At 29.4% G+C, this 27,163-nt stretch overlaps 1 protein-coding gene across 6 annotated transcripts in view; it reads left to right on the top strand.

The window, feature by feature from the left end:
- LOC145292965 (AP-1 complex subunit sigma-2) overlaps positions 1-27,163 on the top strand; it is a 143,114-nt gene that overhangs the window by 63,223 nt on the left and 52,728 nt on the right. Inside the window, exon 5 of one of the 6 annotated variants that reach the window (XM_080139194.1) lies at positions 3-14,723. The exons of the other annotated variants lie outside the window; for them this stretch is intronic. Coding sequence (XP_079995320.1) covers positions 3-35 — 33 coding nt within the window. The 3' untranslated portion in view covers positions 36-14,723. Of the gene's footprint in view, positions 1-2; positions 14,724-27,163 lie in introns of those variants that run through there. 6 annotated transcript variants of the gene reach the window in all.

Raw genomic sequence — 27,163 nt, 5'->3', positions numbered from 1 at the left:
AGGTTCTGGAAGGAGCAAACGACCAGTTGGAATGAGATCTGCAGTTGTCTCTCATGCGGACTGAATCTACCAGTCACACTTATTAAAAACCTCCGCTCCTGAGCATTTTGCAGTGTCCTCTCCTCCCTCGCACTCACATTAAATCTCCCCCAGTCGTTGGTAAATAGGTGTAAGTTTTGGACATCTACATGTTGAAAACAACTTTTTTCTCAATTTTTTTTTTTTTTTTTTGTACCTTTTTATTATTACTGCTGCTACAAAGTTTATTTCCTTTATTTTCAAAGATCAAAGTCATGAATCTCCTGATAAGTTTGGTGTTTGCTGATCTTCACAAATTTAAAAAAAAAAACAATTTTAATTATTTTATTGAAATATTTTCATGTTTTTATTTTAACTGCTGCTGCAAGTACTGTTAAGTTTATATTTATTTTATTTTTAAATCCCATCTACTGAAAAGTTTCATTGAAAACTCTGCAAATTTCAGTTCATATTTCATTTTAAAAAAATTATTTAGAATTCAGCCTAATTAAAAAAAAAAAAAAAAACTACAGAAAAATCTTTGTACGTACCCATCACAGAATGGAAATGTCATATTCCAGAAATCACGTAATTTGGTGAAGTAGTTTTATTTTTATAAAGATAATCATTTTTAAATGATTTAAAATGATTAATTTGAAATTGGTAGCATTACAATGCTGATCTCATAAGTTTGAATTATTGCGGATTTATCTGCAATTTTTTAAATATTTTTTTTTTTACAAAATGGCAATGCAAGACAGTCACTTTTCTTAATCATAAAGTTTGATTTTCTTAGTTAAAAATAAAACTACTTGATCAATTTACATGATTTTTGGAATATTACATTGTTCTGTGATGGGTATGTACATCATAAAGATTTTTCTGCAGTTTTGTTTTTCTAACTAGGTGGAATTCTAAATAAGAACTAAATTTTATTTTATATGTTGCATACAGATTTTATTTTGTTGCTTCAAAATTTACCATAAATTTGAGTATTATCTAAAATACTTTAACCTTTTCAAGATTGAATTTATTATTTATACAAAAAAAGGCCAACTTTTATCAACAGAGACCCCTGTAAACTTCAAAGCACCATTAAAAATTCCCACAATGCACTGCGACTTAAACCTGAATGCCCTTGTTGTAAACACTAAAAGATTAAATGAACAAAATCATTAGTTTTTTGAAGCATTCCATTAAGCATTTTAAAAACTGAGTAGGATACATGTTCTGCTCATCCCGAAATAGTTAAATCTAACTATTTAATTAAACAGTAACTTAACTCTTTCAAGACTTAATTATAAGAAAATGTCAACTGTTATCCAAAAGTAAAATACAGTGCTTGTCCATAATTCTGCTATATTTAAAACAACAAAAATAAAGAAAAATCTGTACAATGGACCCACGACAAAAAATATTGTATTCCAAAAATCATGTGAATTGATAAAGTTGTTTTATTTTTATAATAAAATCATTTTTAAACGAATTTCAGTTTATCCAATATCCCTATGTATTTTTAACATCTTATAAGTTTGAATTACTTGGAGTTCTTTCCCTTGTTTTCAACTTGGCGTTGTAATATTAATAATGTTCACTTAGCCATAAAATTTGTTTTTCTTTTTAAAAAATAAAACTATTTGATCCATTGACGTGAATTTTGGTGTACAATATTTTCTTTCCTTCATGAGTACATGTATCCTACAGATGTTTCTTTATTTTTGTTTTTAATATAGGGGGAATTATTGACAAATTTCGAACTACAATTAAAAATCCCCACAATGCACAGCAATTGATTAATTTGAATCCCTTTTTAGTAAACACCCTAAAAGACTAAATGGATGAGATTATTATATGTATTATTCAGACTGCGATTCTCATCTAGTTTCTTATTTTCACAATGTTCCTATCGATGTAGCTTCCGATTTTCAGGTGCCTCTTTTTGAACTTGGAAACCTGTATGGAATTTTTATTCTTGTCCAGAATTCCTCCTATATTACCAAAAAAAAAAAATGTATATACCCATGACGAAATGAAAATATCATTCCAAAGATCACATAAATTGATCAAGTAGTTTTTTAGAAAGAAAATCATTTTTAAGCTATTAATGGGAAATTGTAATATTATTGAGTTATTTTTCACTTTTTTTTTTTTTTTTTTTTTTGTTAGGGCGGGGTAAAAAATGGCAGTCGAAATTTACTCGTCAGATACTTAGAAAATTTGATTTTCTTATTTAAAAATAAAACTACTTATTCAATTTACATGAGTTTTGGAATACAATATTTTCGTTTTGGAACAGGTACATACTTAATACAGATTTTTTTCTTATATAGGGGAAATTTTGGACAAGAACCTAAATTTGAAACTGAACCATTAAAATTTTATGTAGACTTCCGGATTCAAAAAGATGCAGAAAATCAGACGTTACATTGACTACAATGTAAAAATAACGAAAATGAGAATAGAAATCTGAATGAGTCAGAGGCTATAGTTTTTTGAAACCTGTTTATTCCCTTTGGCATGCTTAAAACAAAGTGGATACATATGTTCTGGTAGTCTTGAACAATTAAATCTGACCGTTTAATCAAACAATCCCCTAAATCTGACCATTGTATCTGAGAATACCTTAACTTCATCTGTTCTAAGTATTACATTGAAAGTTTCCCATCCCTTGTTTGATGATCTCAATAATAAATGTTTAGTACAGGTGGAAGGGAATACTTTCAATCAAAGTGTATGATTATAGATTATTGGAGAAAGTTTTCATTTTTATAATGTACATCCAAACCTATATATATAACCTATTCTATTATTGTGATCTCTTTGGAAACTATTATGTCAACGCATTTTTTTTTTTTGTCACAGAGAAAGAAAAAAAAGTATTTGCAATGGGCAGTATTATGGTTTTAATACTAATGTATATATATATAGATAATTTATAGAAGGCGATGCCAATGTTGAGATGTATTGATATAAGCAGATTGAAATCAAAATCAGACAAGTGGAATGAGTTTTTTGGTTTCCTTCCTTTTATTATTATTTTTTTTTTACTTAGAAATCTTGCTCGCATTGTGGCTTGATGTAAGGTCTTTATAACAATATTCTGTTCAGAATTTCCCCCTTCAGATGTGTTAAAATCTGCAAACTAAAACTAATCTATTCAATATTACTTTCACTATTTGCCCAAATCCGTCTACTTTTAGCGATACTACTTTTACTATTAAGTCATCGTATACATATTCTGTCCGGATTTTAATTCTTGGGAAATTAATAGTACATCTGAATGTCTAGAACAAAATAATATTTATCTTCTACATAATAAAGTAAAGTTAGTTGTTCTTTACATTTGTCATCGATACATTCCTTCTTACAAAATCAATATTTCATTTTGTCAATTCTTCTTGTTGATTATGCCACCATGTTCTTTAGAACAATAAGATATAATTAGATTTAATTCCTTTTAGAAAATACTTACTCTTAAATTTATAAGTCACTGAATTTCATACATATTTAATAAAACTATTCCTTATACATTTAAACCTGAATACTTGAAAAAATTATTTTTCAAAATATGTCTGTGTGGGTTAGATTTATTTCTTTAATCATTATCATTAATAATAGCATAATAATGTTTATGCTGATAATGATCTAATATATATATCTATATATTTATTTGGTCCATTTATTGCACTAAACTAACAAAGACTAAAAGTTAAATTCACATTCGAAATAGATGAACTAATCATCTGAATGCGATTGATGTTTAAAGATTAACTAATTTGCATATTGCTTTGCAAAACAAAATTTCATTAATTAAATATTCGTTTTTATTTTCTAATTTAATATTTTCCATTTTCTATAAAGCATTTCTATTTAGAAATGTGTTATTTTGTGGATAAATGCTCAGCATTTTCGATGAAAAATATCTTTCCAGTTAATTTACTTATGGCGGCTGTTGCTAGTAAATATATATAACAGGCAATTAATGGCGTCTTATTGTAAGTTAACGGGTGACTATTTAGACTCTCTATCGATGTTTCTTATAAAATGTTTTTGACTGCCTGGTTACTTTTGACTCTCCCAATATATCAACATTTTAAAGAGAAGTATATCGGTAAACTTTAACTCAACTCTTTCATATATAAATACATATGCTTACAATTGAAATCGTAAAAAGGAAAAAAATAAATTATTTAAAATATCTTGGTGTAATAAATTAAATATCCATGAAGAATTGTAATATTTGATTTCTATTTTGTCAACATTAACAACAAATTTGGTCCTTATTTAGAATTGCTCAAAAATACGCAAAATTTTTATGATGAATGTACTCGTCATGGAACAAAATGCCCTATTTAAAAAAATTACATAAATTGATCAAGTAGTTTTTTGTGTTTTGTTTTTTTAAAGAAAAGTCAAATTTTATTAGGAATCAGGGAGACTGCCGGGAGCAGCCATATTGTTTTAAATTTTGTCAAAATACAAGGGCAACAATGCAATTCAACTACAGAGATTTTGTCTGCATTCCAAATTAAAAATTTTTAATTGCTAAAAATTGTAAAATTATATTTTCTTAAAAAAACAAAAAAAAAAACTATTTTATCAATTTATGCGATTTTTGGGATATGACATCTTCATTCCATAACGAGTACATACATCATAAAGATTTTTCTGTACTTTTTTTTTTTTTTTTTTTAATCAAGTGTAATTTTAAATAAGCACTGAAAATTTAAATGAATTCTCAGAATGGTCGTATATTACTTTGGCAGTAACACATGTTAGAAATAAGATGTTACAAAAAATTGGGGCCCAACAAAAACACAAGATTTATTGTTTGTCAACACAATCGATAAAAAAAACTACAAATGAGACATATACTCATGGATTAAACATACAATACATTATTCCTAATCACATTAGAATGCACAAGATTATTTCTAATATAAAAGCTCTGCGCTTAGCATAAAGGTAGTTATATTTTCCCAATGCTATCTTTATATATATATATATATATATATATATATATATATATATATTTGTAGATCAGTTAAATGGAGGATGATCTCTGGAGTTCTTTGCAAGGAAAATATAGAGCAATATTGATTAATGATATATGGAGAAAGCTATTGCAATTTTTATCTAATAATTACTTTTATCTACTCTTGAGGGATTACTTGAAATCTTTCATCAATTTATGAATGTAAATTAAAAGCCAAGAGTGAGTAAAATAAATTATTTTAAAAGCTATCATATATATATATATATATATATATATACACACACACTCTCTTATGGCAAGTAAGTTAGACCATGGCAATTACCTGACAAATTCCTCTGTTGAATGACACACAAACATTTCTATATAGTTTACTTACTATAGTTATATTTTTATATTACTACTTAACTCTATATATGTATTGAACACTCTTAAAGTATATACTCAAACAAAAAGGATACACATATTTTATACTATAAGTATATATATATATATATATATATATATATATATAGTATAAAAAATATACTTTTGACAAGTGAGCTATGCAAAAACATTTGTATCTCATTCAATTTAATGTATTCTGATACCTGACAAGTTTTTGTATAGCTTGTTTGCCATAAGTACATATTTATATTATTAAGCTTTACCCATGCATTGAGCACTTTAAGTAAATAGCTGAAAAGAATATACACATGTAATATATAGTAATAAAATTAAGCTGAAAACTAAATTTTCAATAAGACATGCCTCTCAGGATAAAAAGCTCTACTTGATTAAGAGGAGCAAGTTAGAAGGATAGAATAAAGTTACATAGGGACTTTATTACATTTATCAAGTCAACAAGGGTTACAGAAAGGAGAATAGGAGAGAAACCTATTTAAGCCATGTTATTTCAAAGTTAAATGCTTCTCTTCAGAAGAGGGGAAAGCTGACATTATACAAATGTAGAGGTAAAAAAGACAATACTGACTTTAAAAAGTTCCTTTATCCTTTTAACTTATTCTATATATCTGTAGGAGAAATTGATGTGAGTGCTCAATTACTGTGGTAAGAGTGCAATACATATTTTGTAACTGATTATACAATCACACAACCTACTATGGATATTGCCAGTTTCACATGATACAGGTGTTTTAATTCGTGGAACTAAAATGCTTATATCTTGCACTCAGTTATTTAGCAGCAATCAATTTTTAGTGTATTGTAAAATAATACTCAATTTCTGTATAGAATTAAAATTTAGATTTTTTTTCTACCAAAATTAATAATTTTTTTTTTTTTTTCCATTGTCCTTTTTATTATAGTAAAATTTACTTTATATCAAAAATGCAACATAATTTCTAAAGATCTGATGACTATAAAAAGCGTAAATCAGTACATAAAATAGTTTTTTAGAGGATTGTTACAGTGTAGGAACCCTTTTTTTATACATAGTTCTTATATTGCAAATTGTTTGTATGAAGCTCCATTTTTACTGAATAATGTATTTTATTTCAAATTGTATTCACATGTAAAGCAGACTGAATCTTTGGCTTAAATGTAACTTTTAAAGATTGAAATCAAAATCAAGGTTTAAAATTTCTATCATTTTTGATCTGTTTTTTGGTAATCAATTTTTCTTTTAAATTTTCAGTTTGTTACTTTTTTTTAGACTGCTGTTATTGATAACAAAATCATTTAACTGGCCTTTTATTATGACCTACCAAAACTTTTATATAAAATATATTAAAAAAAAACTAATTATGATTTAAGAATTTTTTGGGTTTTTTTTTTTTAATCAAATCTCCAAACCTTGCTCAATTATATCATTACCTCCTTTCTTGTTTAGCTTTAATATTTATTTTTTGTTTTGTTTTTGACACATGTTACCTCGTTTTCGCTATTGTTTTTCTCTAATAAAAAGCAAATGAAATCGTCTTCCATTTCTATGTGATATTTACTCCTGCATTATAGCTACAGATATAAGAATATTCTTTACATTAAAAAAAAAAAATGAAAAAAGAAAAAAAGCATCTTTAATTTTTATGGCTTCGTTTTTTTTTTTTTTCACTTAAACCGACCAATTGTTTTTCACTAGTTTATATATTAATACGCTTATCACTCCAATGCATTGGGCTATAAACTGGTACTAATTAAAATGCTTAAACAAGGAATAATGGAAATTAGTTGAGCTTGCATTTCATGATTGATTATGATTTGTCTTTGATTACCGCTGGGGTTCAGTGTACTACTAATAATTGCGTTGCGTACTGTTTTTGGCGCATGCATCATAAGTTGGTCATACTTGACCTAAGTAACAGATACTCTTTTTTTGGATTCGAACCCACAATTTAAAATCTATAAGCAGTAGTCAATACTTTTAGATCGGGGAACTATGCCATTAATTTTCTGAAATGGCCACATAAGAAATTGGGAGAATTACTGAGGATCAGATTAATATAACCCTGTTCTATCTGATGTATATTGTTATTCTTAACAGTTGCAAATCCAATATTTAAATGATATCATCGAACTGTAGAAAGAGAATAATACCATTGGTTAATAAAGACAGGCAAATCAGTTTTCAAAGTTCACAATTAGCATCGCATTGTTAGTGCACAAAAAGTATTAAATTCTATTCCATAAATGCAGTACATTTATATTTGTCTGCATCTTTTTCCAGACAAATCAGTCTAAGGCTGATTATTTCCACAGTTGAACTAAATTATCAAACAAGTTTTGAATTGTGAAAATTTATGTGCTACTAAAACTTTGTGGATCTTGTTTGTTGATTGTCTTGTTTATCTTCGTCCACAAACAAATGACATTCATTAAAAGGAGTTGAAGAAATTTGGAAGAGATCATTATGATGGTATAGACGCTGAAGTAATAAAACAGAGCATAGATGATTCATTACCCAAAGTGTCACAAGTTGTCTGAACAGTGACTGTTTGTGTGTGTGTATGTATGTATGTATGTATGTATGTATATGTGTATATATATATATATATATAATTATCATTATATTAATTATTCATGACAATGGATCCAGACAAATCTAAAAGTACTTTGGTCAAACGTGACTATGGCAGCCACATCAGCCAGTTCTTGCCTGACGCAAGAAAAGTAGAAAGGGTCAAAACCAAAATCTGTAGATAGTTGTCAATATTATTTGATAATCATACCACAAAAGAATGCTGCCCACATTCACACACACACACACACACACACACATATATATATATATATATATATATATATATATATATATATATATATATATACACAAACATGTATAATAGTTTATAATTTGTTGGTATTATTTTCATAAGTACATATACACAAATTAGGATTAATAAATTTTACTAATTATTAAATAGAACATTTTGGTAGAAGATTCATAAATTAAAATCGTTAGTATGAATAGTTGGGTTTAATGACTTTGATAAAAATTCAATATGGCGTAATGGAAAAATAAAAAGGTATTTGCAGCTTCTCTTCCAATTTTCGGATTTTAATCATGTCAAAATTCCTTTTGACAGATAGATTGTTGCTATTTCTTCTGATGAGTTAAAGGCATAATAGATTCACTGATTGATATAATAATTAAGTGATTGATTTTGCGCTGCGAGATGGATGCTGTTAAGAATTGTATAAGTCAACTGAATGAAAGGAATAAATTATAAGATGGTTAATATAATGAATTTTGGAATATAACTTTTTGTCATTAATTATATATATATATATATATATATATATATATATATATATATATATATATATACTGGAGAAACTGTCTAAACCTAGAAATCAAATCAAATATATAATAAAATCTTAAATTGTTTTATTTTTTTGTTAAAATTAATTGTATTTAGAATCATCTCCATGTTAACAGGGTTGTCATAATCTTTAAAACAGTGCTGTTTTATTATGAAAGGCCGGCTCAGGGCTGCAACTGAGAACTCTGAAATGAAAACTATTTCAAAATCTTGATTTTTTTTCATTAAATTGATTTCATGCAATATTTTTAAATATTTTTTCTGTGGTATTGTTAATTCTCACAACAAATATTGATGATAAAATGTAATTGTTTCATAATTAATTTCTAAAAAGTATTTTAAAACAAAATTGTTGAATTTTACCATAAAAAAAAAAAAAAACAAATGTAATAGGTAATAGTCAGCTAACATACTTCCTAACTTCCGGTGTGTCTGCTACCAGAAGTGGTAAGGCAAATCAGTTTCTTTGCTTTTTTTTTCTCTCTCATGTCTATATCTTCCCAGTGCATGCACTCTTTTTATTACGTTTTTCCGGTTGTTCTTTTTTTTTATTTATTTAATAAGCATTGAAAAGTTTTTCAGTCTTATTTTAATTAAGAATTATTGAAATTAATTTTTTAAAGAATTATTGATAATTTTTATTGTATACTTTTCATAATTGAAATACTGAAGATCAATAAAAGTAAAGGAACTGACTTGCTGTGTCACAGTTTCCAGTAGCAGACATACCAGAAGTTAAGAAGCACTGAGCTAGCTGACTGTAATCAATGTAATATTTTTTTCTTATACTGCAAAATTAATGAAAAAGTAATTTACTAGGAATTTGTAACTTGTGTCTTCGCATTATCTAGGAAAATTGAGGAAAAAGAATCGCAAACGCCAGAAGTAAATTGACTAGAAAGGGTCAGAAAGTCTCTTCTCACCCTAAATTTATCCACTAAAATGTAGAACTATAAGTTATAGTAAAATGGAAACAATCATTGGATAATAAAATTGAAAATAGTTAAAGCAATATGCAAATTAGTTAATCATTGCATTCCGTTGACATAGACATGGCTATTAAAATTTTTTATCTTTTTATCACAAATCGATTTACATCCATACCAATTGAAGATATTTTGAATATGTGCACTTAAAAGATTTTGAAATCGGCTTCCCATTCTGATTCTCAGTTATACCATTATAAAATATAGGAAACTGGCCTTTTTAATTTCATTGTCAATGCCACAAATGGGTCAACTAATCTATATAAGTGTGTATACAACAGGAAACTTTTTAATGATACAGATACATTGAAAGAATGGGCAAGTGTTCTTGAATTAGTACTTGTTTCGGCATTCAACCCAGAGCGGTTCGGCTGGCTCTTTCCAGATAATTTACTGCGCTTTTAGCAAATGCTGATCAGGTGCGACGGTCCATTACAAAAGTATATGATATGAGCGTTAGCCAATCTTGGATTAGTAAATGTGAAACAGTTGAGATAGCAGGATCAGTTCGCATGGAAAACCAATGAAAACGTGGGAGAAAGTGATAAATATCGATTTGAGAGAAAGAGAGATAAATAAAAACCTAACGAGATAGGTTTAAAAGTTAATTTTTAAAAGTTGTCCAACACATGCCAGCATGTGAAACAGACATTAAACCGATGATGATGAATATGCTTTGAAAAAAAAACTTACATTCAAACAAATTTTATATTTTTGAAAAAGTCAAGATTTGGAAAAAGAAGTGGTGGGAGGAGAGGAATAAGCGAGAGGAATTTATTTGAAAGTCTCAGAATTTGAAGGTTGAGAGTTCAATCCATGTACAGGGCAATATATTTTCATTTTCTCTTCAGTCTCAGCGTAAAAGTAAATTTCACTAAGCAGTATCTGAGAAGAAACTCGTTATGATGGGCTTGTTTTAATATTTCTAAAATGTATATTTCATAAATGGAAACAAGTATCTTTTTATCGCGATACAACAGAAGTAAATACTGTCCTTGTTACATTACCCGTCTTAAAATGGACTGGTCTCCATATAAAGTTTAAATAAAATCTTTCTATTAAAACAAATTTTGCTTTAGGTACTTATCTAGTTTACAATCCAATCTCCAGGAATTTCACGTTGGCATCTTTCGGCAGATTATGTAAGCAGCCAGGAAATGCTGAAGTATTTATCCAATCAGCTGTCAGAAAATGTTTCTATGAAATTCATTAAATCCCTGCCCCCCCCCCCATTTTTTTTTTAACTGAAAATTACTTTCAACACACTATATGAACATGAAATTCTCCCCCTTTTCCCCATGTTTAATAGAAAAGCCATTCTTAACATGAGGGAAAAGGGAACACCATGTTTTTCAATTAATCATCTGTCAGTCTTTGCGCTGACATCTTCCAGCTGCTTACATAACCTACCAGAGGATGCCAATGTGAAGTTGTCAGAGATTGTCATAAACTGTATGAGTACTCTGCATAAAATAAACAAAAAGGGTTAATATGTCATAAAACAAGACTAACAAAGTCATTTTGACTTTTTATACATATACATTGACATAGTTGTGTGTGCTTCCTTTTCTGATATTTAAGTTGCGGGTTCAAATCCAGAAAGAGTTTTAAAAATTACGACTTTAGTTAAGCATTTTTATTTGTTAATAATACCAGTTTTCAGAGTGACATAAAAATAGCTTGTGTAGGCCGTTAAACAGTATCTCTGTAATATTTGTGTTTGTTCCTCCCTTAACACAGCCATAATGCTGCTGCCAACATACATGCGCTAAATCCAAGAGACTTAATTCATTCAAACTCGACACAGTAGTGCAGTATTACTATAAATTCATTTGTATATGGGAACAAGAAGCAGACGATAACTGAATTTTTTTTCAAGTTGGCTTGATCATAAAAATTTTAGCTGAGAGTTATTGACCAAAAATTTGTAAAAAATGTAAAAGCAACAATTGAATGCAACTCAAAAATTCAACAATGTCTTTTTAAGTGGAATATATATATATAATAGTTACAAATAACTTAATTCAAAACTAACTGTACTTACTCAATGCTACTCGGGATGCATTGAAGTCATTTTAATTTTTATTTATTTGCACATTCCTTTTTAACTCAAAGTGAATTATATCCCTTGATATTGTTGTCTAGATGATTATTTAAAAATATTTCATATTAACGGTTGTATCAACCAAATTAAGTAATTTAAATAATAAATTGTAACTAAGTAAATTATTATATTGCCATTGGCCCAGTACAATAATTACAGCTAGTCAGAAGCAAACTTTTTACTATTTGGGTGTCTTTTTGAAAATCTGGCAAGATAACTTTATGCATTAGATAAAGCTAAAAAAAAAAAAAAAATGAATGTTTTACTTTTATTATAAGATGAAATTATCTAAATTTCTTATTGGAACCTTCCAAAAAATGTAGTTTTTATGAAGAAAACAACTATGAAAATTTCATAGACTCTTGTTAATCAAATTATGAATATTTATAACTGATTTTAAAAGAAATTTATAGATTTTTTTTTTATTTCAAGAAACTTCTGTATAGGAAGATAATGTAATCAATACCCAATTTCCCTTAAAACATTCTTTTTAATTAGCTTAATTTCGTGCAAACAGGATTTAACTTTTGTTAAATATTTAAAAAAATATTTTTTATTTTAATCTTTTTATTTGATTTTGTTTGAATAATTAAAAATTTCCACATTTTATACCATTCACTTAAAATACTATGTTAAAACTATGGCACACTGGCCAGATTATAAAATCTTTAAAAAATATTGTTTAAGCCAATCTTATTATTATACAAAATCTAGCATTTATGATTGATTTTGAATAAATTTCATGCAAATCAAAAGGATGCATATGTTTATGAAAGAAACGGTTTTTGAATTCAAAGAATTTGGTCAATTAAGAAATATTTCAATAAATTGCTGAGTCTAGACAAAAATGTCAAGTTGCTTTGATATGTATAAGAAAGACTTGCAAAAATGTTCTAGGTGAGCTAATTTATACTAATAAATTTATCGATAAAAATAACGAAAATGTTGTGATGTATATAGTTTTTCTAATTTTGAGTAACTTATGAAAATATTGTGGTTTAAAGATCTGGCTATAAATGAAAATAGCAACTTGTGTTTAATTAAGTGTATGTTATGAATAATTTATAAATATAATAATCGGGGAAAAGATATCAAGTGAACAAAGTGATTGAGTAATCACTAGGTTGAGATATCAAATCTGATGAGATCTTATTAGTCTCCCATTCAATTGTGTGTTCGGAATTAAATAGTCTTAAGAATAGATATGTTATTAATAAAATGATCGAACCAAATTTCTTAAAATATATATATATATATATATATATAGCTGTTGATGATGTTCACTGATTTTTTAAAAGATTGTTTTAGCATAGTTTTATGAATTTGTTATCTAAAAACTTGGAAAAAAGCCCAGCCTAGATTAAAAATAACAAATTGTTGAATGAATCATTCATCATATATATTGTTTATATATATATATATATATATATATATATATATATATATATATATATATAAATTTATACATAAGTTAAGTTATATATATGCTAGTTGTATTTTTATTTGCACTTTTTTTGATTTGTACAGAAAAAAAAAATTAACTGTTAGGAAGACAACTTTTTATATTCTCCAATAAAGAAAACTTATGTTCCTTGTTGATTTTAACTTAAATATGAAAAAATGTTTACGTATTATCGGTTGTCCAAGCGAAACTACATAATTTTTTATGTAGAGAAGTACATTATTATAGTGCCAATAATATGGTACAACAATAAAAAACGAGTTGTCTAGTCAGAATCAATATTTGATATTTCATGTTAAATGCTATTTACGTTCACCTTTTTAATTTTAAATTTAAGATAATTAGATAGATTCTAGTAAATTTTAAAAATATTTGACTTAAAAAAAAACACTCTGGGTAGAAATAGCAACTTTTGTTCAATCAATCACATACAGTGAATCATTTAAAATATAAATTGTTATTGATAAATTCTAGTAACTTAAAATATCTAGCTTTAGCTTGTGTTAGATTCTAATAATTGAAAAAGAATTTGTCACATTAATATATATAGATATATATTTGAAAAATACATTTTTATTTAAGATATTTAAAAAACATAAGTCATTCGCATAACTCAATAGTGTAAGTCTAGAGCTATAAATCCTTTTTTTATTATGTTAACCGCTTTAAATGCAGGGAACAAAACTCATGGATTCATTGAAAAATCATCTTTTATTACTGATAATTTTTCAATGAATTCATGAGTTTTTTCTCACTGTATTAAAAGCAGTTAATATAATAAGAAAAGAATATATATATGTAAAAAAAAAAAGAATTCTTACTTGCTTCAGGAACAAAGATTCGTACATGCCTTTTTGCTGTACATATGTTTCTGAGAATAATTTTATTTTGGTTTAACTCGCATAATTTGTTAATATTGTTAAATTTTAGTAGTTAAAAAAAATGTCACTTACAAAAAGGGAGGGATGAAATTCTTTAATATAAGAAACCTATAAATCTCCCTCTTTTTGAAGAAAATTATTTTAAATTCTTATTCATATTTTCTTTAAGATTAATTACATTTTTTTTTAAACTTTTCGCACGGTTTAATATTTTTTTTTAATATTCGACCTCACTTTAATGCGTTTCTAATTTTGTATGACTTCAGTCTGCTTCATTAAACATTTGTTTCAAACTCTTCACTGAAACACATTCCAGTAGTCAAAAAAAATCAAAGAATTGTGTATCTTTTGTTTTGTTTATTGTGTGTGTGTGTGTGTGAATGCTTGTATATGTACACATGTGTAGGTTGTATTTTGACCTACATACTGTGATGACGAGTTTTAATTTTTGAGAATTACTTTTTTTTCTTTCCAATCTGCTGGTACCTTGTTTCAAGAAATAAAACCATATATCTTAAGTGCCGGTGTCTCTTTCCTTACTTTGTTGGATATTTTTTGTATCTGAAGTTGATTCTAGCCAATTGTCTTTCAGCAGATAATTGGCTTTCATCATCTCAACATGTGCACGTTTACCCACATTATTTAAATCTACAAACACTATTAATCGTCATTCTATTCTCATCTGTTTGATTATTGATCCAACTTTCTATCTTACTAACAAATACTATTTACATTGCTTTTCTTTATCAAACCATTCTGATTAATATTGGTATTTATATTTCTACGTTTCACCTGATCTACCCTCCACCCTTCTTACAATGTCTCGTTATATATTTTTTCTTACTTTTTTTTTTTTTGTCAGAAAAAAAAAAGTTTGATTTTATAAAAAAACAAAAAACTACCCTCGCTGTTTATCCAACTTTTTGCTCTTCTAAAATTGGTTATTTTATTTTTCTACAAATTTGTTTAAAAAAAAAAAAATAATAATAATAATTTCTTCATGACTATAATGCATCATCAGCAGTGTAGAACAGCCATCTTGGAAATTTTCAACAAACATGTAAGCAAAATAGAACCTTTTTTAAAACTTTCTCAAGTTAGTTAAAATAAATGGCGATGGTAAATTTTTAATATTAAATTAAACATTTTGTCTAAAAACGTTTTATGCAATAAGTTGTTTTAAAATAGTGCTAAGTGACATTTTCTAGAATTCCTCTAAAGTTAATATTAACCTCTGATTGTTATTTAGTATTTGTGTATCCTGATATTTATTGGATACTCAAATGTCATGTATTTCTGATTTTCATGTTTATTTTTAAATAACCAAGATGGCATCCATATTGAAAAGAATTAGAAACATATTTGACACTAATGCATACAAAAAAATATTTCTTATTAGATAAAGTTTGAATTTTAATGAGTTGTAGGAATAGTAGTTTCCTTCCCCTTAATAATCATACTAATTTAAAATAAAATAGTAAGATTAAAATACTAAAATCTATTAAAAATAAAAAAATTCTGAAGAACATACTTGAATAAAGTCTATTAACTTCAAAGAAACAATAAATAAATAGACTGTCTCTAACTGATATATAAAACTAATAAACACTCATGAACATCTGAGAAGGATAAGATAACTTAAATACCAAAGTCTTATGTATGACATAAAAAGAAAGTGGAATCTTAGAAAGATTTCTATCATTCATGTAATCAAAGATACCAGACTCAAGAAAAATAATTTCGAAAACTATCTGGTGAATATAATCATTGAACTAACTATAAGAGAGATTAAAATAGTTGCATCTAAAAAGATCATTAGAATCCTAAAAAGATCTCTGGGTTGTAATTTCTGAAAATATAGGGTGGATGTCTGGCACCCCATCCTCAGCAAAAACAAAAGGATAAGAAAATTGAAGAAAATAAAAATTACATTGCATAAGAAATTGTCAGATGACATAAAAGTTCTTATAAATCATTCAATTCAGTTGTGAATTCGATCGATAACAATCATTTTGTGAATAAACTTCAACAAAGGATAAAAAAGACCCAAAACGTTTTTTATGAGGAGATTCACATTTATTTGATTATGTGGATGACTCTGTTGATTAATTTGAATGACAAAATCTTAAATTCCTCAGAATTAAATATGTAGGTAACATGTGAGATTGTAAGAATTAGGAGTAGATGGAGTAAGTTCAGAGTAACTTCTGCCATTACTAACCAGTGTTACCACTGTCGACCAATGAAAGAATCTGTCAAGCATATGTATGTAGTGTGATGATTTATGGAAGTGAAACCTGACCAGTGAGAGTTGAAGACATGCATTGCATGGAGAGAAATGATATAAGAATGATACGATGCATGTGTAATATGAATCTTAAAAGATATGCTTAAGTTTGATGACCTCAGAGGAAACTTTTTGCACAGTACAGGGAGATGTGTGCTGAAGAATAGATTTCAATGATATGGCTACATTGAAAGAATGGACGAGAATTGTTGGGTTAATAGATCTAGAACAATTGAGGTCATAGGTTAAGTTTACAGCGGAGGGCCAAAGTAAACATTTGAAAAAGTGATAAAAGTGAACCTGGACGATAAATAAAGCCCTGACCAGAGATAGATTACTTTGAAATTCATTTCTTAAAACTGCCTAATGCATGCCAACATATAAAACAGATGTAAAGCTGAATATGATGATCTATTTAAACTAATAATCGTGGTTGAATACAGGAAAAGCATCACGATAAACAATAAACCTGAAGAAGTTGGAGGGCACGTTAAATGAAATGTTGTATAATTATCAATGGCGTGGCAATAGTCATAAGAAAATTAACAACTTATGCAACAAAAATAACACCTAATTCTTCCATTCTTTACACAAAATTGAAAGATTGTAAAAAAACAAAAAGGTTTTGTGTTCAATTATTTGCATACAGTATGCATTGTTTCGGCATTAAGTAAACCCCAAAAATGGGGGTAGATTTGCCATAAAACACAAATCACTAAAGTAAATATGAAAATGTAAAAAAAAAAAAAAATAAATAAATGAAATTTTCTCTTTATTCAAATATAAATTAGCAATGGTTAATTCCTGTGGAATCTGTGTATTATGGAATGTAAGCATTTTGTATTCTTCTTAAAATGGATGCACGTTTTTAATGCACTGTTTATTATTTATTGAGATATTTTTGTCTTTATGATTAAAGATCTAAAAAAAATATAAATATTTTTCTGGTGAAAATCTGCCCTTTTCATTGCACTGTATATTTAACACAAACACCAACACGTCTGATTTAATCTCTCTCGCAAAGTTCACTTCAAAATTCACTCAAGGTACATCGGGGTCCAAATTTGTTATTTCACTTCTCTTCAATGTTGTTTTTTCTTTTCTTTTTTCTTTTTATCGTCCTTTTTTTTCTTTCCATTTTTTCTTTTTTTTATTTTGTGGTGAGTTGTGTTTTTCTGTTTTTCTTTATCTGGCTATCAATGTTTTTTTTATTTTTGTTTGTTTTTTTGTTTTTTTTTTTAGCTGTTGCTTTCTTTCTTGATCTGCTGTGGCTAAGTGTCTGACCATGTTTTCTCTTGTCTTTTTCTTTTCGGTGATGTGTAGTTTTGTCTTTCTTTGTAAGAAGAGTTAATTTTGTGATAAGATTAGCTCTGCAAGGGAATAATCGTTTTAGAAATCATTTTTTGGTATAGAATTTTCGTTAGAAAAGCAATTTCTTATTAAAGAATAATACACACACACACATATATATAATGTCTATAAACAAATGGAGCACTGCCAAACTGTGGTCAATGTTTTTTGTACAACCATTGTAGATATTATTTACTAACAGCAACTGTCCTGTGGTCTAGTGATTAGTGCTGCAGATGATCAACTAGATTATTGTAAGTACTGGCTTGAGATGGATATTAATCTAGTTGTACTAAAGAGGTATAATACAGTGAAACAATCTGTTTGTGAATGACACATATATGAATACCTGGCCCAGTATGGTCAAGCAATATGTATATCATTAGTTTTTAATTTTGAGAGGGAGGTGGAGTAGAAAGTGTTTTAGGGATGCACCCTATAAGTAGCAAAATTTACAAAGTTAATATGCCCAGGTTATTGCCTAGAATATATATTCCATAATTCGTAATCAAGGTTCTATAGACAAATTTATCTTTAGTTGACCTTTGACAACTAAATATTTTCGTTTACTAGCGAAATAGAAAAGTTATTAGCCAAACCCACATAATTTTTGGAACATGACGTCTTCGTTCTGTGACGATTATGTACATAAAGTTTATTTTTTAATAAGTGTAATTCTAAATATACAACAAATTTTATGTTGATACTTTAAGGTATAAACATTCCAATTTCTCCAGATGTTTTTTAAACAGCCTTCATTAAAAAGAAAAAAGAGTATATTGTTCTATTAAACTTTTATTCTTTAAATAATTTTACTTTGTTCGTTTTATTAAAAAAAAAAAAAGTTGAAAAGATATTTTTCACTCAGTAGTGAACATTAGAAGATTGTCAGGGAAAGAAATACAATCACTGAAAGATAAGCATTTCATTATTTTTTTACAGAGTTCAAAATAGACTTGGTAGCTTAGTGGGAGGGGGGGTCCCTTTTCTCTTCCCTGCAACCTCTTTCCCACAGAAGAGATGTTGTGAGCCTGTCTCTTCTTTATCGTTATTTCCATGGCAAGTTCTTGTCTGAGCTTCAATCTATGTTCCCCCACCCTCGCCGCCAAACTTTCACAAAAAAACATTCGTTTAGCCCAAACCACTATCAATTGTTTCCCACACTCTTTATCTGTGCCTAAACCTAACAGTAGATTCCATGAACAAAGCTTCTTTCTTAGAATTGCACGCCAAAAGAACTCTTCTGTTGGCTTGCTTTCCAGCTGACTACAATTTGATTGTCTTCAAGTCCAACGTAAACAAGTTCTTGATGAACCGTTCCCCTAAGTAATTCAACTTACAAAATTTCCACTGCTTCTGTTTACTACGCTATAATCACATTGTCTAATGTATACCCATTGACCCTTATCCTCGAGTGGCCACCGAGCCTTGATAAGTGGTGATTCTTATGTAAAAAATAAATTAAAAAAAAAAAAAAATGTGTGTATGTGTATCATCCACAGACTATTTCGTTTTATCACAGTTCTTCACTGGGGCTAGATGAACAGGAGCCTTAACCCGAGATCGAAAGCATTTAGCTGATAGTCAACATTTCTAAGCTCTACATTATTATCTGGCATTTGCTGAATGTCAGTGAAATCTTAACGTAAACTCGATATAAATGTTATCAATTACTAATAGTATAAATTTGTGTTATACGAGAAATAACAAATGCTCAAGGGCATTTTTTGTGGGGGGTTTTAATTTCAATTGACACTATACTTTAGTTTAATCTTCCATCAATATTGTCAGTTTCACAGAAACGTTAGAAATTCAACCTGCAGAGTTAAAAACACTGAATGTAACCAATATTTTAGTTCATGTTTTGATAATGAAACCCACTGTGATTTATGTTTTGTGTGTGCATGTTTCTTTGGTTTATTTCATTATTTTTCTTTGTAATCTGAGATTCACAATTATCTTTTTACAATTCATTAGTGAATTGCAATCGTTAAATACTCAAAAGGTTTCTGATGCTTTATCATTCTTTTTCCACTTAGACTACTATGACTACTACTATTATTATTGCTGTTATTACTATTATGGCAAAAACAATCAACAAACAAAATGCTGTCAATTTTTTGCGACCTTTCTTCAGATATAACTGACAATGCTACCAGTGCTTTCTTTTTATTTTTTATTTTTTTTAAATTTTTTTTTACTGATTTTAAATGCTGAAGATTTGCAGTCCTTCACTAAAGTATATCATGAATATTATCATCAGTTTAAGTTTGTTTTACAGAAACGAATATGATGTTATTTGTGGTATATTTTAACACTTATGTAGTTGTATGAATAAATATATAAAAAAACAAAATAAACTGTAGGCAGATGAAGTTTTATATAACAATGATAATTAAAAAGATTTTTTATCTTAACACTTTACTGCAGTTTCATGATAGTCCAGATCATTTTAAGATAAGCCCTTTTGAATTATTTTTTTATAAAGCACTATGAAAGAATGAACCTTTTGTCTGTATATGATCAGCCGTCTTGATTAGTCTCTGTTCTGATTTTGAGAAGTGGATTTTTCATGTTTATATATATATATATAATCTCCCATTGTCATTGATAGCTAATATTAGACTGGGATATCATGCAGGAGAGCTGATAAAAAAGCATATAATACTGTAGATTAGGGCCATCTGTAATTAAATATAATCCATACTTGCCCATCTAATGTATATTGGGTGTTCATACACACCGTAAACAAGCATGTAAATTAGATAGCAAAATAATAGGATTCCTTACTTTTATATTATCTTTAAGAATAATATAGAAATAAAGAGACTTAGTTATGTGTTGGTGATGTTTTAAAGATCTATCACAGTTTATGAATTTTAAAATGAAATCAAATGGGAAACATAGTTGTAGTGGTTGTGACCCAATGGGTCACATGTAGTCTTGTGTGTGTTTGATATAATGTAGCAACTCTTAATGTTGGAGAAAGAAACACTGACTTGTATTGCCAGGTTGAATAATCTTTATTTTCCAAAGGCCCACATGTGGTCAAATCTTAAACATCCATTATTTGGCCTCTCCGTGGGGTCTCATAGGATGCTCTATAGTTCTCCTAAATATGTGTCCTTTTCACCTGCTGAGTAAGACGATGTTTTCTCTCTTTGTTTATATCATCCCATTTCAATAGTGTAACTTTATTTCGCAATGTCCTGTATTGCCAACACCCTTGCCCTCACCGCCCTATAAAGCCACGCATGGCGCCTCATAAATGTACACCTCAACCTAAGATCACCTTAACATTTTCAACAACTTATTTTTTTTTTTGTTTACTAGCTATACTTGCCTGAGAATGAGTTATTTCTCTTGCTGATTTTTAGTTTAGGTGATTATTTTAAAAATGTTTCATATTCGCAGTCATCTATTAAATTGTAGCCAAGTATATAATTATAATGTTAATAGCATGATACAATAATATATTAAAATTAGCTAGTAGAAGCAAAGTTTGATTTGTCAGCTTGAATGCTATTTGGGTTTAACTTTGAAAATCTGACACAATAGTTTTATATGTTAGATATTGAATTATATATACTGATGAATATATTTTTAATATGCTTCAAAGTGATTCCTCATTGATGTATTGGCTTTGACGCTTATTTCATGATTTCTAACATCATACACACTCAACCAGTAATTTAGCCTTGCTTCAGTTAGAAACAAATCACCCACCACCATGAAAACGACACACAAACTAAATGGCATGTTAAGTGACATTTTTTAACATTTGTTTCTAAAGATTGGAGGATTAAAATTTTGAGGAACTTTGGAAAATGTATGGAAAGTTAATGGGTACAGTAAGGGAAATATGAACAGGTAATGGGTGTGGTCAAGGAATGTATGAAGAACTAATGTGTACAGTATGCCGTGAATAGGTAGTGATGAGGAATTCTATAATTAAGCATTTTTATCTCTGTGTCTCACCTATAGGCTCCAAACGTACTCTACAAAATTGAATCAAACTTAACATGAAGAAGCCTTTGAAATTTAAGTGTGCTATAGAATTGATAAAACTTAAACTACTAATTACGAATACTTATGAGTAGGACTATGACAACAGCATATTCTTTTCCTTGTTTTGATTCTCAGGTATTTATCCATTGATATGTAATGTTTTTATGTAGAGTGACGTGGTTCTCAGTTGATTGTGTCTAACTGTGTCAGGTATATACTCGAGAGTCAAAACCATGAAAAGAATATGCTGTTGTCATAGCCCTACTTATAAGTTACAAGATGTCAGAATTGAATCAAATTTAGAGTGAGGCACTTTTGGATGCAGGATTTTATCTTGAGTTATAACACTATTATTGCTGCTATTATCATTAATAATAATAATAATAATAATAATAATAATCACTTCTAATTTCCAAAACTATGAAACAGAATTTAACCAAAAGTGGAATGAAGTACCCTTAGATTATGTCCTAGCAAGGAAATAACTAACCTAAAAACCACACTGTCTCTCTCTGTTTTTTTTTAAAGCTAGTTAATATATATATATATATATATATATATATATATATAGTTGTTAGCATACATTTATTATTATGTATACAGTTCTTTAAAATCTACATCTGCTGTTGCCATTGCTGCCACGCCGTCGCTGCCTTAATACCATGTCCGTGGTGATCTCCAAACTTTTCTCACTGCAAAATGCTCAGATTATTTATGCTTCATAGTCTAAGAACATTTTCTTTTTATTATTATTCATACCTCAGTGCTTTAACCCCACTTTTTCTTTTATACAGAATTTGAGAATTTGACAAAATGCAAAAACAAAAAAAAAAACAAAACAAGAAACGAATGCTTGATGGTATTCAAATATAGTTTTGTCTTTGTCATGGAGGAATGGAGGGAACAAATTGTATTTTTGTTTTTATGAAGTTTGCATGACCACCTTTCTTTATATTTATTAATCTGTTCCCTTTGGTTTTTTTTATGTTGATTTTTTGTTTGTTTTGCTGTTATATTTTTTGCATGTCTATTTTCCTTTTTCTGTTTATTACGCTTTTGTGTTCTCCCGTATTTTAAACAGGTTCACTTCGCATAAAAATATTTTTAAGCAATGTTTAATCTGAGTAGACAAATCAAAATTAAATCAGGATAATGAAAAGAAGAATATTTAGCAGACTATAGCAATTATTTCTGCGGAAGAAAGTGATATATGTTGTTTGAAGTGGTGAGTGATCTTGCCTACTGTAATCGAGTAATACACTCTGTCGCTTTGATGAACAATTGTTTGTAGTTGTAATTGATATGTTTACTTGCCTCTCTACAAAGGTAGAGTTAGGCATGAGGTTGGTTTTTAATGGGGGGGGGCAGCTCCCCAAAAAGGGGCACTCTGGTCAGTAACAAAAATGAAAAATGTATCAGTTATAAAGGATTTCTTCTCCACTAACCGAAACCAAAAAAGTGTAGTGCAGCATCTGAAGAACAGATACTACACTTTGAGATATTACATAATGTTTTGTTTTTTAGTATTTTTGTTTTTCCCCTCAAAATTAAACAGTCTCTTTAATGAAAATTAAATTCTCTGCATTGAATTAATAAGCAGATCGCACTAAAGTATATATCTTTAAAGTTGAAATGTTTTGCACAAGCACTAAATCTGCAACTACTTTTTTGTGTTTCGTCTTTGGTGATCAGACAATGATTTTTTTTTTTTTAAATTAGTGGAATTACAGGTAAGTTCAAAGATGCTAATCAGTTTGTGTGCAAATAGTGTAAGTTGATGGAGATGGATGAAAATTCAGATGTGGAGAAAGTAAATTTTGGTTAGATTAGAAGTTTTTCAAAAGTTTTGATACTTTGGTAATTCAAGTACAGGATGAAGTAGGTGCTTGTGTGATTGCAAAATTCTCTGAACTTCTGCCATTACTAACTAGCAGAGCATATAACCCTGTTAGCCAATGGAAGTATCTATCAGACATGTGTATGTGATATAATGACGTATGGAAGTTAAACCTAGTTTGTAAATGTTGAGGATATATGTTGCATATTCTCTGGCCTTCAGGCTAAGATCAGTGTAGTAGCTGTTCTGATGCTACGAGTTAATTTATCCTTAGTCAGTGTAGGGGAAACCCTTCTATATTAAAGTAATTTTTATTTTTGCCTACTGCCAGAGTGCCCTTTTTTGGTAAGCTGGTTTTTCCCCCCCCGCGTTAAAAACAATAAATATGTTGTATAGATTTAAATGATGTGAAAATGATATGATGAATGTGTAATGTGAGTCTTGAAGACAAGCTTAAATCTGACTTCAGAGGAAAATTAAATTTGAACAGTATAGGAATATGCATGCAGAAGAGGAGACTTTGATGGGTTGGTTACGTTGAAAGAATGAGAGTTCTTGGGTTATAAAATGTAGAACAGTTGAGGTTGCAAGGTTTGGCCAAGAAAAAACATGAGAAAAGATAATAGATATGAGGGATAAAGATTTGACTAGAGGTTAGTTTGGAAGTTAATTTCTAAAAGCCATTTGACATACATCATTATTTAAAATGGACATTAAGCTGAATAATCTGATGATGAAAAGAATTCGGATCAAATCTGACAAAATGCTGAAGAATTAGTGAGAATACAATATAAGAAGACAAGAATACAATCAAGTCAGATGAAACTCTTGTACGTAATATTTTGTCTTTGTTTATCAAAAGATTTCATCAGAATAAAATTGTGATTAAATTTAAATTATTATTAAGATATAAGCAATTGACATGAGAAGCTAAGGATGGAGGCGATGGGGGAAGAAACGTAGAAACTAGAAAAGTCTGACAGAATATCATTTACATAAAGGAAAATGGCATGGAATCCTAGCTGATGAAGGTGATCTTTTATGAGGAATTTATTAACATATACATCAATGGTTTGGGAAAGTGAGGAATTATTACGAGAGTATAAAATCAAATGTAAGTGAGGAGTAAAGAGAATTTTTTGGTCCCTCGACTAAAGGAGGGTGGTCCTGTAAATTCACCTTTGTCCATCCGTCTATCCACACTTTTCTTAATAACTACGCCATGGAATTTTTGGAAATTTTGCACAAACATTAAACATGATATGAGTAAAAAAGTAATAAAATGAATTTTCTGGGAAAACTCTGGTTGCCCCTACCCCCATCCAGAGGTGCATTTCGGGTTAAAATGGTTAAAATTGACACTTTTGTGCTTATTAAAATAATGGATGCCTTGGATTTTTATAAAACTTTCTGAAAAGTTGTAACTAACTGATCTCTATATAATTTTGTTTGTCTATACTTCATGATAACTCTTGGGTGTGCTCCAGGGGCTCTTTTAGGGCTAATAAAAACACTCCATTTTTGGAACTATTTTACCATATGTGTCCAAGATTTTCTGTGTATATTTAGCAGTTTTTCATGGTGCTGAACTCAAATTTAAATATGTTAAGGCCTTGGGGATTTTGGGGCTAAATGAGGGGGAAGCAAATGATGGACATAGTCATTTCTTTTTTTGCATGGTGCAGAACTCAAATTTACATATCTTAAGGCCTAAAACTGCAGTGTTTGTTCATTTTCACCATGATTTGACGTCTCCTGGGGACTTTTGGGGCTAAATGCTAAACTTAGTCATTTTTTTATGCCTCATTCACTGTGCACTTACATGGGGGACATGCATGCTTCACTTGTTTTTCTTTTTGGTGAAGAATATGGAGTAAAGAGAGAAGAATAGATTATACAACAGATGAACAGACCAATGGCTTAAAGTCTCCAACGAACACCAGTTACCACAATAGAGAGTAAGCTTACAGTTGAAACTAATTGAATACATGAAATACACTTGATAATATTGTGCCCTAAATATTGATTGGTCAACAAATTGAATCACTTCATTGTCCCGGATGTCTATGAACGAAACACTTGTTTGAGATAGTCACCATCTCCTTCTACAGCACACAAGTTGGCAATGCTTTAACTGGCATGGGTGGCCCCTATCATCAAGAGCAATAATCAGTTCCTTTCTTGTATTAGCTCAACTACAAAAATTTTACATTCACATAGAATACCTTTCATAGAGCAAGATTATAATATTGACCCCCTCTGAAACCCTTTAATGAGAGCAAAGTTCAAGTTCCTAAATAATTTAATGTCATCTTTTGTTTTAAAAACAGAGTTATTGACTTGAGAAGTAATTTTGTGATGTTAGTTAAACTATGCAAATCATCATGGTATGATATTTAACTGACTCAATTCTGTTGTTGACATTGTTTCCTTGATTCTAGAAAGAATTGGGTACTTAAAGATATGTGAATGTTGCCAACATCCATAAGTGGTGCTAAGAAAATGATTTATATCTATGGGTTATGTGGCAAATTACAGCTCTGAACTAATTGTGGTTTCTGTTTTACAGATGCTTGAACTGAGTCAGGTGTGAAATGGAGCCTGTTGAATGTCAAGCAGTGATCTGGTTTTTGTATTTGAAAGGACGCTCACCACAGGAGACTTTTGATGAAATGAAAGAAACTCCTGGTGATAATGCCCCATCATATGACCTTGTAAAACGCTGGCATCATGAATTCAAACATGGCCGGAAGTCTGTGGAAACAGCTCCCAGACCTGGTCCTCCCCACCTTCTGCCATTGATGAGGCATCTGTCTGTCAAGTTGAGGCTGCCATTTTGGAAGATCGGCGCATTACTATTCGCCAAATAGCCCAAGATGTCAAGATTAGTACAGGGTCTGTGGAAACTATCATTCATGACCATTTGCATATGCATAAGGTGTCTGCCAGATGGATTCCCAGGTTGCTCACACCATTCCAGAAGCGAGAACACGTAGAATGCTCGAGGATGAATTTCGAGATGTGCCAAGAAGATGAGTGAAAGTTTTTCAAAAGACTGATTATACAGGATGAAACCTGGGTCCATCACTATGATCCAGAGACCAAAGCCCAGTGAATGCAGTGGAAGCACTTAGATTCACCACCTCCAAAGAAGGCAAAGGTGCAGCCCTCCGCTGGCAAGGTCATGCTCACAGTCTTTTGGGACCAGGACTGAGTAGTGATGACAGATTTCCTGGCAAAGGGTACCACAATTACAGGAGCCTATTATGCTTCACTTTTGAGGAAATTAAGGGAAGCTATCAAAATCAAGAGGCGAGACAAGATCAACAAAGGTACCCTCCTCCTGCAGGACAACACTCCGGTCCACAACTCGCATGTCGCCAGATCAGAAGTACGGGCGTGTGGTTATGAAATTCTCCCCCAGTCTCCCTACTCTCCTGACCTTGCATCCTCTGACTTTCACCTCTTCCCAGCCA

Source organism: Euprymna scolopes, chromosome 14 (assembly GCF_053919585.1).
Source record: "Euprymna scolopes isolate OS-2025 chromosome 14, ASM5391958v1, whole genome shotgun sequence".
In the NCBI taxonomy this organism is placed as follows: Eukaryota; Metazoa; Mollusca; class Cephalopoda; order Sepiida; family Sepiolidae; genus Euprymna; species Euprymna scolopes.
This window is presented reverse-complemented; position numbering and strand designations above follow the sequence as displayed.